The 16,969-nt window shown below is 42.2% G+C and overlaps 1 protein-coding gene across 1 annotated transcript in view; it reads left to right on the top strand.

The window, feature by feature from the left end:
* The window catches only part of EPHA4 (EPH receptor A4), a gene marked incomplete at both ends in the record, with an annotated part of 138,391 nt that overhangs the window by 49,012 nt on the left and 72,410 nt on the right, over positions 1-16,969 (top strand). The window contains one exon of the mRNA XM_079710441.1: positions 15,333-15,488. Coding sequence (XP_079566567.1) covers positions 15,333-15,488 — 156 coding nt within the window. The remainder of the gene's footprint in view (positions 1-15,332; positions 15,489-16,969) is intronic.

The raw sequence follows: 16,969 nt of genomic DNA on the forward strand, positions 1-16,969 counted from the left end.
GGGTGACCTGAACCATGGGCTTCCTACTCCTTTGAGTGCCAGCGGCTCACAAGCAGAGAGCATTCACATTTTGCCTCTCCACTCCCCCCACCCTTTAAGTATTACCAGCAAAACCTTCTTGCCTGCCTGCGTTGGGATTGTATTCTTTCTCCTTTAGCAACTTTCAGCACAGCCTGTAAAGTTGCAAGGCTGTTTGAAGGGAAATCTGAGTCCCAGTGGCCAAGAAACATAGGAACAGGAAAGGGAACCCAAAATGATCTTTGTAAAGCTTGGTTCACAGAGCCAGGGCTGGTCTGGTCATGTGTCCAGCCTTCTAGAGCTGGTCATCAAGGTTTAGATGCTACAGGCAATTCATCCGTCCATTTATCCAGCCTACCAATATATCATGAACAGCTACCAAGATGCTATACGCAGTGCTGGAGATTTCATCGCAAACAGGATAGGCACATTTACTACTGCTGCTGATCAAGAGATGCATTCTACAGGGGGAGATGGGCCGGGAACCTCTAAACACACAGTTCATTACTGAACGATATACTTGTGCCGAAGGCAGGGTTGAGGAGAGGGTCTGTAAGAGTGAGGCTTTCCTTGTGGCTGGTACCGGCATCCCAGGAGTCCCTTCTTTTCTTATAAGCTGAAGACGACTGTTTTGCACTGTAGGCTAAGAACTGAGCTATATGATCACAGGGACTATCAGGAAAAGAGGGTATGAATGGTACCAAATCTGAAAATTCTACTCTGATTTTTTCAGTTTTCTGGAAACCAGCTAGCTATCTGCGGTCTCCCAATTAGGTCAACGTCAGCTCTGTGTGGAAACAGGAAAGTAAAGACCCCACTTGAAAACCAACAGAGCCTGCCCACACCAACAGCAACCTAATGTCAACTCAAAAGCTAATGGCGGGGCTTCCCTGGTGGCACAGTGGTTGAGAGTCCGCCTGCCGATGCAGGGGACACGGGTTTGTGCCCCGGTCCGGGAAGATCCCACATGCTGTGAAGCAGTTGGGCCTGTGAGCCATGGCCGCTGAGCCTGTGCGTCCGGAGCCTGTGCTCCGCGGCGGGAGAGGCCACAGCAGTGAGTGGCCCGTGTACCGCAAAAAAAAAAAAAGCTAATGGCTCTTCCTTCACTTCGGTTGCTGTTGACACATTCTTGTCAGTTGCACTCCTGGTTCCGGTTTGCATCGTGCTCAGGAATCCGGCCCTCAGGCAGGCTCCTTGTCAGTGGGTGCTGTCATGCAGCTGCCATCAAGGTGTGGCTGCTGTATGTAAGTGGTCGGAAACCGGGGCCTGGTTACCAGCCTCGTAGAGACGGTTGTGTTGGTGGGAGGTGTTCTGTCACCAGCCGTGGGAGTGTTGGCCCAGTCTGCTCAGGTACATCTAGAGACGACTCATTTCAAAGGACACAGCCAAGGGGAAAACCAGCATTTTCTCCTCGTGTCACTTGTCTGGTATCTTAAGTCCACATCCAGGAATATTTTGTGACCTCACTGAAGAGCAAAGCGAGTCCTTTATGTCATTTACTTGGAACCCAAGCTCTGATCCCTGCTCCTCTATCCCCACCCTGGTCCAGGTCACCATCGTCTCTTCTTGGTCTCCCTCAACAGCCTCCTCACTGGTGACCCTGCTTCTACTGGTACACTTCCTACCACCCATCTTCCACCAGCACCCAAAGTGATCTTTTGAAAAATCTCTACCCTGCTGGTCTCTTGGAGCTCAGTGTTGGCTTTCCTCCTCAAGCCTTCCCTAGAGACAGCTCTTCTCGAACGGATGCACACCTCCTCAGGGGCCTTTGCAACTTCCTTTTTCTCCTGGAATGCTTTTCTCACATAAGTCTTCACATTTGCTGGCCCTTTCTTAGTTCAGAGCCCAGCTCATGGGTCACCTATAAAAGGCCTTCCCTAAGCACGGGCTCTAAGCCCTTTCCCCAGTGTCTTTCATGTTACCACTTTGCTCTCTTGTAATTATACCTGAGCCACTGGAGTGTGTGCTCTTCCAAAGTACAGATGCCCTCTCTGTCATCCCCTCCCTCTGCCAGGCATATGCAGCTGCTCAACTGTACATGTGGAGTGAGTGAGCCTTGATGCCATAGAGAAAAGACATTTGTTTTCTTCGTTCTCTTTTCTGATTTTAGTAAGTGGCAAAAGGAGCATAGGAACACTCAGAAATCTCTGCTAAGACAGGTAAGAGAAAGTTCAATAAAGAGTTTAAAGTTATGGGCTTCCCTGGTGGCGCAGTGGTTGAGAGTCCGCCTGCCGATGCAGGGGACGCGGGTTTGTGCCCTGGTCCAGGAAGATACCACATGCCGCAGAGCGGCTGGGCCCGTGAGCCATGGCCGCTGAGCCTGCACATCTGGAGCCTGTGCTCCGCAACGGGAGAGGCCGCAACAGTGAGAGGCCCAAAGAGTTTAAAGTTATGAATTTATGGGAGAGTGGGTTGTTTTGATAAGCCCGTAACTCAGACCCATGGCTGGTAAGTGGTCGAGCTCAGGTCCTGAGTTCTGTGGGTGAGCCCACACCAGGCCTGGAAGGGAAGGTAAATGTACTGGAGTCATTTGCTGAATAGCCTTTGAACCAAACCATAAATGACTTTAATGTTTATTAAAACATGTTAGCTCTTTCAGAATCATTGAGTCTATCACATCCTGGGAGGAGTATAGACCAGAATTTTAGAAGTTTAAAAAGAGATTTTATAAATTATGTAGTCTGGTGTCCTGAGAGGAAACAGAGGCCCAGAGACCTTCAGTTGGTAAATATTGGGACTAGAACCCAGCTCTGGTCCCCACAGAGCCTGGCCTCTGGATTCACTTCCTGCACTTACACATATGCTAGGAATGAATTCTGACATACCAAGTGTAACCTTGACATAGCCTTGAGGAAAAAAGCTTCATTTTGTTCATGGAGATGATCATCCACCTGCCAAATTTTTTTAATGCTTTCTTTTTTTTCTCCTCCGGGAGGATGATTTATGACTTCATCCTTTTTTTTTTTTACTTCTTCAAATCTGAACCTCATTCAAAATGATCCCACCTCAGGGCTAGGAAAAAGTTTTCTATTCTAATAAATAAAATACAGGTCTTCTCATGGTCTCAGCTTTCCAGGCACAAAACTGATCTACTTTTGACAGCTTTGTGGAAGGACTTTTAAGGTTTTTCAACTGCTTTGTGATATACAGAAAGTAAGTGTAATTAGCAAAGAAATTAAACCATTTTCCAAAATCCAGGTTGGTTACAATCTTGTAAATAGAATCCTAAAGAACGTTTTCAATTTCCCATGCTGCTTATAATCATTTTTGAAGGTTAGTTCAGAAACTTGTTTTGGGCCAGTAAAGATATTTGTACATCTGAGATGAATTTAGGTTACGTTAGTGAAATTCACTTCTTTTGTGTTTGGCAATAAGCCTGATTTGTTCTCCTGCTGGCTTTAAGTGGCTCTCACTGTCACCCCATCTATATTTTACGAACAAGAGTTGTTCCACTCTCCCTTCATATGACCCAACACTGTGGGAACTTGTCAGTATCATGGTCTTGTTTTTGTTTTTATTAATATCAATTTTCATCGTGATTGCTTGTGTTTGATATCTGGGATGAGATACAAATGCACAGATTATGACTTGATATTTCCCCCTGGCATCCCTGTTTGTGATTTATAATTTATACCTGGAAAAGATTTACTGACCTAACTGATAATCTTTCCCAACAAAAGATAAACACCTGTATAAGTCATCAGTGTAAGTCAGATGCACTTGAAAGGGACAAAGAATTCACCTGCAAGCACTTTTGGCATCTTGCCCTTTCCCATGAATTCAAACTGCTGACAGAGAAAGCTGATGCTGCCAAAGCACTTTCAGCAGGAGAGCCCCTGAGGGAGGGACCGGCCCCACCTGCCATACTGTAAGGACCATCCTAGAGCCCTGCCCTTTGTGCTTTTATTAGAGGAGATCCGGTGAAAGCAAAGAAATTGTCCTAGTGCTGTGGAGCTCAGATCTATGAATGTGCACCTCCCCAGCCTCCCTTTTGTCCAAGGGGTCCTGTGGAAAGCTCACAGGTAAACCCTGACCAGTTGCTAGTCCATCCTTGTCAAGGTGGGTGCCCATGGGCTCTCAGTGTCACGTTGCATATTCCTGCTAGCTTTAAACTGATTTCTTGGGACCATGATCTGTCAGCCTGATGGGCTGAAAATGCGCTAGATAAAGGATCAAACCCACCCCACCCCTGAAGCTTGCAGGAGTGTAACTGAGTCAGTGGGAGAGAGTGAGTTGGTACTCGCACTATTTTATATAATAGTGAAGTCATGAGTGATCTCAAATGTTTGGTCTGCTGGTTCTTGCTCTGATCTCTCAGATTGCCTCTATACAACACCAAACAGATGGTGCACGTGCCCCATGAATTTCATTTGGTCTAGACTAGGACGCTTCAAGGAGCTCCTTGGGAATTTTTTTTTTTTTGCAGTACGCGGGCCTCTCACTGTTGTGGCCTCTCCCGTTGCGGAGCACAGGCTCCAGACGCGCAGGCTCAGCAGCCATGGCTCACGGGCCCAGCCGCTCCGCGGCATGTGGGATCTTCCCGGACCGGGTCACGAACCCGCGTCCCCTGCATCGGCAGGCAGACTCTCAACCACTGCGCCACCGGGGAAGCCCCTACTTAGGAATTTTTTGTTGTTCTCCTCAGACATGAGCAGTGTTGGAATAGTCAAACACATGTAATATTAAATGCTGGCAGATAGTTATATAAAATCACTAATCCACTAATGCAATACCAAAAGCAAAACAAATGTTTACCCTGCTCATATCCGTTCAACATAAATCCCCTTTTCATCATGAGTACTCAGAATTTTAAAACTCTCTCCAAAAATTCTCAGTACGATAATATTCAAAAAGTAAACAGTGAAGGGGCCCATGATCAAAACCTCAGCAGAGAATTGTAATGCATCCCTAATAACCTTAGCAGTGAGTCTTTTAAAGCTTCTTTTTCTTCTTCTGATCTCCTTGGGCCCCATCAACATAACAAAAAAGAAGAGGGGGGCACTGAGCAGTTATTACTGTAGTCATTTCAGCCACATAAATCGTGATTTGTGACAACTCAGGCTGTAAAGTCGTTTGGATGACAATGACCAGCGACACTGCCAGAGTTAATCAAATAGTTGTTTAACATGTGTTTCTCTTGGTCTGGCCCTGGCTTCAGAATATATTTCATTCATTCCCAGTCTTTACAATGTTTACTTTTAAATGGAGAAACAGCAAGTATAGGATGTACCTAGAGTTAAGAAGAGAACATCCACCTGGGCTGTGATCTCCCTAAAAAGAGGGGCCTTGTCGAAATCAGCTGGTAAATACCCAGAGTGCCCACTTCCGTGATCTGTTCCTGGCTGGCAATCACTAACTCTTGTTTTATTTTCTTCTGGGTAGAATCAGCTTCCTGGCCAAACTCTTTTTCCTTCAGGAACATTCTACTCAGGGGTCACCTGTTCTTACAGATGCCATCTTTCTACTCCGTTCCTTCTATATGCAGACAGTCTTGGGACTTCCCTGGTGGTCCAGTGGTTAAAACTCCTTGCTTCCACTGCAGGGGCCGCAGGTTCCATCCCTGGTTGGGGAACTAACATCCTGCATGCTTGCAAGGCGCGGCCAAAAAAAATAAGCAGATAGCCTTGGGTTAGGTACGTCAGAAAGGTCCCCATAGAAGCCTTCAGGTACCCCTGCCAGACAGCGTCCTTAAGATGGGAGTGGGGGCAGCAGTCTACTCCCTTCCTGAAGGCAACATTTCCCAGATTTCTTAGGGCTTAGGATGTGCTCAATGAATACTTGCTATCATTGTTACTATAAAGACTTAACAAAAACATTATAATCATGCTTAATAAATGTTTGCTAAAACATGAATGTCCAAATGAATGAAAAGGTGTGCATACCTGCTAGTGGATGATCTCTTTACGTAATGATGCTGACCACATGGATTCAAGTATTAAATTCAGAGTGTGAGGAGTGGGAAAAAACGTAGCTGTTTCCTTTATTCAGTGCTCTGACCTCTTATTTGAAATCAGTGGATGTGTAATGAACCACTAGTCTTTATGTACCCCAAAGATCAGAGGCCGAAGAAGGCGATAGCACAACTCATTGGAAAGTTGGTCCCTCTGAAATGTCAGGGGTAATCAAGTTCGGTGTTAATGGCTTCAGAGTTGCATGCCATCACTGTGATTAATGTACTGTCAGTGGTGAGGATGGAGCCTATATAGCTGCACTTATTATGTTCCCATATATTTTCAGTAATTTTTTTTCTTTTTAAGATGTTGGAGGTAGGAGTTTATTTATTTATTTTTGCTGTGTTGGGTCTTCGTTTCTGTGCGAGGGCTTTCTCTAGTTATGGCAAGCGGGGGCCACTCTTCATCGCAGTGGGCGGGCCTCTCACTATCGTGGCCTCTCTTGTTGCGGAGCACAGGTTCCAGATGTGCAGGCTCAGTAGTTGTGGCTCATGGGCCTAGTTGCTCCGCGGCATGTGGGATCCTCCCAGACCAGGGCTCGAACCTGTGTCCCCTGCATTAGCAGGCAGATTCTCAACCACTGCGCCACCAGGGAAGCCCCTATTTTCGGTAATTTTATATTCAAGTTCAAGGCAGGGATTAGGTGTTTTTAAAAACATGATTAGGAAATTCCCTGGCAGTCCAGTGGTTAGGACTCGGCGTTTTCACTGCCAGGGTCCAGGTTCTTCAATCCCTGGTCGGGGAACTTAGATCCCACAAGCTGCATGGCACAGCCAAAAAAAAAAAAAAAAACAATAATAAAAAAAAGTTTTTAAAGCCATGATTAAACACTTTGTATGTTTAGCTCATCTTAAAGTATTTGTTTTTCTTTATATTGTAGACATTTGTGATTTTTAACTTACATTTGTTTCCTTTCCTAATATAAACTTTTACATATTAGAAAAGCAGATAAATTTTGTCAAAGCCTTAAAAACATTATTATAAATCATTCAATTAAGTTCTGCTCAACCTATGCAAATTTATATCTTCAATACGATCAATAAATTGAAAAAAATCAATCATTAATCTCAAATTTTATCAAAGAAAGTCACGGTCATTGATATGTGAAATTTAGTATGAAATAAAAGGAAAAGAACCACAAAATTTGTAGAGCTCTGGGGATTAAATTGTTTCCTTGAAATAGTCTCATTGTTTTTCAAGGCAATATTGAAATCCATGATTTCTTTTTTTTAATATAGCAAATTTTCAGTTTCCTAAATGAGAGCATAAGAACAAGGGTTAGAGGTAAGAATAAAGAATCTTTATTTAACAAACTACATATTAAATATATATATATATATATATATATATATAGAGAGAGAGAGAGAGAGAGAGAGAGAGAGAGAGAGAGAGATTACAGTTTGTTGTGCTGCCTTCTATTTTAAAATTGTTACCCCCTATAAAATTGAAGTAACTTATTTGTTTCTAGCAATGCTCTATTCTGATTTATTATAAATTCACGTTAACTCCCATCTTAGAGAAAATTGTAAAGATCAAACTAAGTTAAAGTTTCTAGCCTCACTGTGGTCAATTCTGGTAGCAACCTCTGGGCTTTAGATCAGAATAGATTCTGTCTCTTTCAAAAATACTGATGCCCTTTATTTGTCCTATCTGTCAAGTCACTTACATCTAAATTTGGAAACCTAATTGCCTTTGTTGGAGCTCTTAAAACTTCCCCCATGAGAGAGAATCCCAAACTGATGTAGCCAGAGATTGGAGCTAGCAACCTACATTCAGGTCAGTACCTTTACATATATACAGAGGAAGGCTTTTTTAAAGCAGTTTCTGGCAATGGAATTATGCCTTATTAATATTCTGAATCTACTAATTCATTTTATTCTTTTCCATGTTTAGTTGAACTTTGTCTTTGGAATTTCTTCTGTTCATGTTGACTCCCTCCAAGTTTACCAAAGAGAAATAGCTCCTCAAATAATTAGACTGTGTGTTTTTGAGGCAAGCAGGGAAAAATAATAAGTTATTTCTCCATTGCATTCTTTTTACTTGTGTTTAATAATTTTTATGGAGTTAATTTAAATTTAGCAGGCTTTATGTGAACTTGCTTCTAGAGGATGTACTGTATCTTATGTGAAAACTGTCTGCATCTGACATTTTAGAATTACCTACCTATTTATGGAATTATACTGCATTCTGTTCTTGAAAGAGCAAGTCAGTTTTCGGTGTAGATTTTTTTCTGTCATTTTCTTCCCCTTTGTCTATTTTTTATGGAAGCTAGTTCCAAGATAAGAGTGGAAACAATATAAGGAGCTGGAGGGCAGAGAATAGGTTGGAACAGTGGTTTGCTGAAGGAGATGGTCTGCATCATAAACTATTGATGGAAAACAGAAACCTCAAAACCCAACCCAATAATTTACTTAATTTTAAAAATGTTCTTACATATTTTTAAGATAAAAATAAAACTTTACCTGAAACCTATCTTGTGTATGATCACTAAATAAGTTGCCGATGCTATGAGACAGAATTCAATCCAGGGTTTTTCACATCATGTTAACAAAGGAAATAAAACAATGAACACGTTATCTCATAGTGTTTTTGAAATTATATCCAGTTCTGTTCAAAAATAAAACAAAAACTTGAATTTTATTTATTATTTTTTAAAAATATATGGATTATCTGCACCTTTGCAGCCTGTTATATCCCACTGTGGTAATAATATGTTACCCTTTTAGTGAGTAGTTAATACAGACCGGACACTGTGTTTCACTGCGTAGGTATTGTCTCACCTAATAAGTACATCAGCCCCCAAGTCAGGCTACATCACTTTATTACCATTGCTGCAAAAGAGTAAACTTTCCACCAACCATCTTACCGGAAAACTAATTTGACTCAGTACTATAATATGTACATTCACTTTAAATTGGCTTTCAGGGAAGGGTTTTTAAAGGCAACGTTTGGGGTGACTGCTGCAGGATATATGACTTTCTTCTGATTGGTTAGTGATGAGGTAACAGGGTGGTGTTCCAGGAATCTTAATCGTCAACTTTCTGATTCCAACTAGTCTGGGGTCTCATTGTAGTTACTGTTTACCACCTGGGTGGGGGTCATAGTTCCTACAGAACTCAGAGACGTCTATCCGATTGTCATGTATAGCCCTTGAGGAGGAACTAGGGCTCTGTTTTATCTCTGAACTATTGTTCAAGCTATCTTGCTTAACTGCTTTTCCTTTGTTTCTGCATTCCATCACTTCTCTGATTAGTAACTGCTTGGAACTCAGGGAGACACTGCAGGGTAACAGAGATCAAGGAACCTTAGATTCCACACTTGATCCTGGCATGCTCTAGAGGAATGGTGGGCAAGTCATTCATCTTGAAAATGAGTGTGTTGGACTAGATTTAATATTGGCAAAGTATGACCCCCAGGCCTGACATCTGTTTTTTATGGTCTGAGAGCTAAGAATGATTTTTATAGATGACATTTGCAATCAATTTGATAATAAGGCACACTTTTTTTGAACTCCAATTGAGTGAAATATTATCCCTCCAGATAGGAATTCCATTCTTCTCATTAATAAATAGCACTTAATTGTTACTATTATATTCTGAATTTCATCAATAAAAAATTTGTAGAAATTTCTTAGAATTTTAGCTTGTTATGTAATTACCTTCTTAATATCCTTGGTCTTCCTCTTGGCCTGCAAAGCCTAAATTTTTTACTACCTAGTGCTTTACAGAAATGTTTGCTCGCCCTTGAATTAGATGATCTCTAAGGTTCCTTAAAAAACTCAATTTCCATTTTTTTTTTTCCCAACACATATCAGGAAAACCAGTCGTGGAATGCAGGTGACTGGCACAGTGTGGTTTTGCCAGTGTTTTGCTATTTATGAAAGGAATAGTCGATGGTCCCAAAGCAGAGCCCTGTTTCCCTATAACAATTGTCCATCTTTACCCTGTAGATTTCAAAAAGCATGAGGAGGTCTATAAGCCTGATTTATAGGTTAAGCTACACTGCCTGGGTTAGAAAACCAACCCTGCCTTGGGCAGACCGTTAACCTTTCTGCCTCAGTTTTCCCATCTGTACTATGGGGGATTTGTTGATGTTCACAACTTCCCCAAAGATGGCTGGGGATTGCACATTTCTGCAAAAACCTGAAAGCAGAAACCTTCTTTAGAGACCTCATTTTATTTTTTATTTTAATTTTTTTATACATTTAATTTTTTTTAATTAAAAAAAAATTTTTTTTTGGCCTCACCATGCAGCATGCGGGATCTTAGTTCCCTGAGCAGGGATCAAACCTGTGTCCCTCGCATTGGGAGCACGGAGTCTTAACCACTGGACCGCCAGGGAAGCCCCAAGAAATTCTCTTTGACAGATTGTTTTCCCCTTAGGAAAACCTCTTATGTTATTCATATAATATACAGTCTAGCAAGTGAACAGTTAATCAAAAACTAATTTGATAATGGCCATTACGTAACTGATATTTCTAAAATAAATTCCTAAGCATACTGAAAATACTGTATATCCAGTACACCAAAGACAGAGTTCCCCATAGTACCCGTCTGGAAGTGTGTGCCCAGTATCCTACCCACATGATGAGGGTAGAGAGACCCACAGGCCTCTGAGAGCCAAATGTTCCCCCTGGACCAGTTTGCATAAATGGCTCAGATTGCCCCAAGGGAGCCACTGTTGGAATTTCATCTTTAACCTTCTGGAGACTCCAAATTAAAATGCAAATTTGTTACCAAGGAAGGTAATTTTTAACACATTAATGTTTATTTGTTAGTACTTTAGCACAAATTAGGTTTTCTCAAATTAGCCAGCTGCCTGAGAGCAGTGCTTAAATAGAAGTGAATCAGCCTCCCAGAGGTGGGCTCGGGGTAAATTTGAGCAAAGGTCCATCCCCCATCACTGTCAGCACCCAGCATTTGCAAGAGTGCCTGTGTGTGGTCACACATGAACACACACACACACGCGCGTGTGTGCGACTTAAGAGTCCAGACTTTAGCATAGCATTGTTCAATAGAAATACAGTGCAAGTCACACAGATGATTTTAAGGTTTTTAGTAGCCACGTTAAAAAATGTAAAGTTTCAAAGGTGAAATTAAATTTAATGGTATTTTATTTAACTCAGTATATCCAAAATGTTGCTTCAATATGTAATCAATATAAAAATTATTAATAATATAGTTCTCCTTTTTGAGTACTAAGTCTTTGAAATCTCCTGTGTATTTCACATTTACAGTTTGTCTCAATTCTGACCACTCCCGTTTCAAGCGCTCAGGGCCCACTTGTGGCCAGTAGTTACTCTGGACAGCGTAGACCTGGAAAGTGGGTCACAGACATGTGGTTGACCGAGGCAGCAACCTGGTGGGCTGGAGGGACAAATGGAAGTTGGGACCACCCGTACTTCCCCACCACTCATTTATATCAGTGTCACATTTTGCTAGAAGTCAGTCTTAATGCTGACTCCACCACTTAGCTGTGTGACCTTGGGCAAGTTACTTAAAACCCTCAGTTTTTTCATTTGCATGTAAACACCATAAATGCTCAATGAATATTTGATGTATCATCACAACTGATATTATTAGTAGCTATTTTTACAAACTAAATTAGTTTAAACATGAACTATAAAGGCAGTCAGGTGCGATCAATCTTTCTGTATTTCTCTAAAAAGGAGAAAAATGACCAAACATCTATATATATAATATCTTTTAAGAGTAGGTTTCGCTAGTTCCTGAAATTGGGCATTACACCTCATGCAAATCATCTATACACCAAGAAATCCTGAAGATACTACCTTGCCTTAAGAACCATTTTGTTTTTGTTTTTAACCAAAAGTAGTTATATTTAAATATTCCACAAAGAAACTTCTACAGAAGACTATCCTAAAATCAACCTCATTATAGTAGTGGGTGAGCCAATGAAACAAAAGTTTTTCTATCTCTTCTTTGTCTTCATTTATCTTTTTTTTTTTTCTTTGCGGTACGTGGGCCTCTCACTGTTGTGGCCTCTCCTGTTGCGGAGCACAGGCTCCAGACGCGCAGGCTCAGCGGCCACGGCTCACGGGCCCAGCTGCTCCGTGGCATGTGGGATCTTCCCGGACCGGGGCACGAACCCGTGTCCCCTGCATCGGCAGGCGGACTCTCAACCACTGTGCCACCAGGGAAGCCCCTATCTTCTTTTATTTAAATTCAGCAGAAAGAACTAATTCAGGCAAAGCTAAAGGAAAAGAATTCAGAGTTTTGCATGCCACATGTGAATTAATCTTCCCACAATGGCATATTTGATAGGTCAAGTAAGGCACTCCTTCTCTGTACCCCATCTCGTGAACCCTCACCAGCAGCAGGGCAGAAGGAAGGCATGTCTTGGGTGTGCAGTTTGGTTCTCTCCAAACTTGCTTACCGAGTCACTGTCATTCAAAACTACAGTGTAATGGTTTTCACCCAAAAGAGAAGGACGGAAAATCGTAACACGTGTCAGTGCTTGCTATACACGTTTCATGGGGGGTTTGTTTAGAATGAAAGATGTAGTGAAGATTTTAAGATGCAAATAAATGGTGATTAAATATGGGATGTACTTACACATTCATGCACCAAACGCTGCAAGGCTGTGAACCACTCAGAGCAAAGAAATGTACTTAGCCATCAATTTAGAAGGTCATTTTGAATGTAGGCAGCAAAATGGCTGTGTGCATGAAAAACCACTACTGTATTTTGAGAGATCCTTTCTAAGAATCCTGAAATATTAATAACATGGTCTTAATGTAGTTGAAGACACAAGAATGTGTGAAGGGTAGAGAGGGTTGCTGAGAAGAGCACAATGACAATGTTGTATTTTCTGCTTGCGCTTGTAAAAGCAAGAGGAAAAGAGAGTAAAAATAGTGTGTTTAAAGAACAGCAGCCTTCAATTTCCCAAATAGATATAAAACTCTGTATTCTCCAAATGAATTCACAAATACTTACTCTTGGTAACATTAATATACTAGCTTCAAGGAAACAGAAAAGAAGTATAAAATTGAAAATTCACTTTTCCCTTAAATAAACATGTATATACACAACTAATTTTTGAACTTTAGGAAATTCAAGATATCCTTCAATTTGATTTTTGTGAACTAGGAATCCAATTCTTTAACTGGAAGTAGTCTGATTGGAATAGAAGTGGAGGAAATAGCAATGCTGTTTTCTTTTCTTAACAAGTTTTTGAATGTGTTCTGTTTTCACATGGCAATGAATCAGTCATAGGCCAATTTTGTTGTCAATCTCCCACTCCCACTGTGAGTTTTTACATTTTGATTCCTGATGAAACGAAGGTGCGCAAGGATTAGGCAGGAACGTGGAAAGTTTTCCTCCAACATCCAGCTGTGAAAAAATAAAAGCAATTTATCCCTTTTTGGCCGTCCCAGCCCCGAGCGACCAGGTTTCCACAAGTTGCCTTTGTGGGCTGTGACTGACTGAGTGAGACACGAGACCCAGTGGGTTTGTGTCAAGTTCAAGGACTCATTGTGTTTGAAGTGGGAAGAACGGGTCTGACCCTCGGTGCTTCTTCCTACCAAAGCCACAGTTTTTGATTTTAATCGAAACCCTAGGGCCATCTTAAGCATGACCAAGAAGCACCTTGCATGTTGAACCTTAGCTAATGATATGATGTATAAACTTGAGACACATAAATCTCAGTCATAGTCATTGGAGCAACTTGTTTTTCTAAGATGCTCCGGTCCAGTGACAGACAAAAGCAAATAAGGGAGAGATTGATCTCCGAGCGCTTTTATTGTCGGTGCTCCACACGCCATAAAGTTTTGGCTCGTTAAAGGAAATTCCGTAAGCAACTCTAGTTAATAATGGTGAAGTAACTGCGTGCTTTTCTGGAGCTTCTGCTGAACTCCATTTCCGCCTGCCGTTACCAGAGCATGATTAAGAAAATACCAACAGGATGTGCTGGACGGGGGAACAGACTTCACCTTGAAGCCGTACGGATGCTTGATGGATGAGTAACGAGACAGGGAACGTGGCCACATCTCCTCAGAGAATCACATAGTTCTGTGGATCTCTTTTTATCCACTGGTTTGAGTAAAATCTGCTGATTGCTGGCGCGGTTGGTCTCTTGCGGTGGTCACGCTGATGGAAAAGGCCCTTCTCCCAGCTGATATTTTTGATAGTTTAGAAATACCCAAAGTGTGTGATAAATGGAGAAAATTGAGAGTGAATCATACTGGAAAAATTGTGGGTAACTGTAGCATTTTTATGGTACCTCTGGTCTTATAAAATAACTTTATTTTTAATGGCCTTGTCACTGTGGGTTTAATATGGATGGTGTCAGTCAATTTTTATTTGAGGTTGAGACAGATTTGGGAGATGATCTTGAAGGGCATAGGGGAGAAAAAAAAGGGAGAGAAAGACGCCATTAATTATTATTTATGGTGAGATTTCCCAGAATTATTGAGTCTTTCCACATTAGTCAAAGCAGTCCTCGGTGTCAGTGCGATGTTTGTAAAGATGAGGTCATGGAAAGCGTGTCAGGTGCATAAGGAACTGTATGGCCCATGTTCTCTCCACCAGCCACTTGGGCTGTGTGTGCAGAGGGAGGGCGGTGTTGGAAAAATGGAGGAAGGGGGAAACATGAGGGTTTTATGAATTTGAAAATGAACGCAAAAAAAAAACCTGAACATATTATATTCCAGAATCTACTGTGGGTAGTTTTATATTACTTTCCCCTGAAATCATGATCCATGTCTTACCAGCTCTTTTCTTTTATGCTTGGTTGCTTCTGTTGGTCTTTCACTTTGGTTCTTTCTGTAGCTGAGCGTAATTAGGAAATAATCACCTACCAATTTTTTGTTGGCGCTGGGATACACTTCCAACTATTTGGTTCAAAACCATGCTGTCAGATTCCATAGCATGGGGCCAAGAGTACAGGCTTTGGGGGCCAAACACTTGCAGTCAAAGCTGGTCCCTGACATTTACCAGATGCATGGTCTGGTGCCGACAGTTTACCGCTCAAAGCTGGTATTCCTCATTTCCAAGGTAAGACTAGTAACAGTGCCTGTGGAAAAGGGGCGCCGTAAGAATCAAACGGCATCATGCATATAAGCATGTAGGAAGCTCTGGGTAAACTTTAGGTGTGCTTTTATTGACACAACCAGTTTTAAGAAATTTTTTTCCACAGGGCTTTGCCACCTGACCGTGATGTTAATGGCTCTGAAAGAGTGACTGTTATCAACAAATGTTTTGGGTTGTTCTTCCTGCATCTCAAGCCAGATGCTCACTAGTGATTAGCAAAAATGTCTCCTTTCTTCTGAATCAAGGAGGTAACATTTCGCTTTGCTATGTTATCAGGGGTTTATGTTGATTTTTTTTTTCTGCTTTCCTTTAGCTTGCAAAATTGGATATTACAAGGCCCTGTCCACGGATGCCAGCTGTGCCAAGTGTCCACCACACAGCTATTCTGTCTGGGAAGGAGCCACATCGTGCACCTGTGACCGAGGCTTTTTCAGAGCCGACAACGATGCTGCCTCCATGCCCTGCACCCGTAAGTTGTATGCTCATCTCCCGTTTCTTTGATGCCAACAGCTTTCATTTCCACCTAGCAGGGCACTGCTAGGCCTTCTCCCAGGATAGCTGTGCAGGGGGCAAATGAAATGAAACATGCGTCTTTTCTCAGTCAGAGCAGGGGCAATCCTCAGGAAAGGAAAGGCTCTTTCTCACTGACTTTGTCGCCTTCAAAATGCACAGCTGCCAACAGACTTGGTGGAGCAGAGATTGAACATTCATGGGTTGTCTGACACAGCGTAATTAGAGCTGAGACTGGAATTTATAAACGGCTTTACCGTTTCATCTGGGACTCTTGGGGAAGTGTGACAGCTGCAAGGGAAACAGGTATAGGATGGGATCACGTGTGGGCAAGTGGTTTCAGTTCTGTGCACGGATGTCATAGCTTGCAATGTCGTTACCCTTCTTCCTTTTTTCCTCATAGTTTTGTGTTCATAACATTTAGACCTGGATCCTAATAAATGCTTGTTTAATGATAGACACTGAACACATGCTGGGTTAAGGAATGGATGGGGTTGGCACCACGGTATGCAGGGAAATAGAGAACTCCTTTCTCACACTTTATATGGACAGTGTTTCTGGGGGTTGACACTCCTTTCATGCATACTCTGGGATTCATACACCCTGCAATGGCTATGACCTTGACCAGAGCAGGGAGTGGTGGGCCCGGGTATTCCACCCCTGTGTTCTCATTGACTGAGCCTGTGTTTGGAGGTTCAGAGCTGAGTGGCCAGGCACAGGAGCTTTCTGCAGGTTTTGGCTTTGTTTCCCAGCCCACCATTTAGTACCCAAATGACTATTTAGCCTTTTAAGTCTTAGTCTCCTCATCTGTAGAATGGACTAATAATAGTACCTCCCTCATGGTTGTTGCTACTCAGTACCCTCATGTTATTTACATACTATGTAAAATGCATAAAATCATGCTACTTGACAGATGTTAGCTTTTACTGTCATTAGGACTTTTGTTATTTTGTTCCTTAACTACCGTACATTCCATCTTGGCTGGCCTGTAAACATCATTGCAAATAGCAGTTTTGTTTCTGGTTTGGAGTCAGTTGGATCAGCTGGGGGGCCACTGTCTAGCCCAGTCAAGGACCACCTTTAAAAGGAGTGAGCGGAGAAACTTCAGGGCCATCCCAAATTTGTACTGAAATTGCTGTACCCTCCAGAGTTCATTTCATAACCAGAGAGGATAATAATTATTGTCATAATAACTACAACAACCATTTTATCATTATACCCAGGTAATGCATTAGGCACTTTTGATTAACTTTATCATAGGGCTCATATGATAACAATCTACAAGATAGACATTATCTTTTTTTTTTTTCCCCCTGCGGTACGTAGGCCTCTCACTGTTGTGGCCTCTCCCATTGCGGAGCACAGGCTCCGGATGCGCAGGCTCAGCGGCCATGGCTCACGGGCCCAGCCGCTCTGCGGCATGTAGGATTTTCCTGGACC

Source organism: Hyperoodon ampullatus (assembly GCF_949752795.1).
Source record: "Hyperoodon ampullatus genome assembly, chromosome: 8".
NCBI classification, from domain to species: Eukaryota; Metazoa; Chordata; class Mammalia; order Artiodactyla; family Ziphiidae; genus Hyperoodon; species Hyperoodon ampullatus.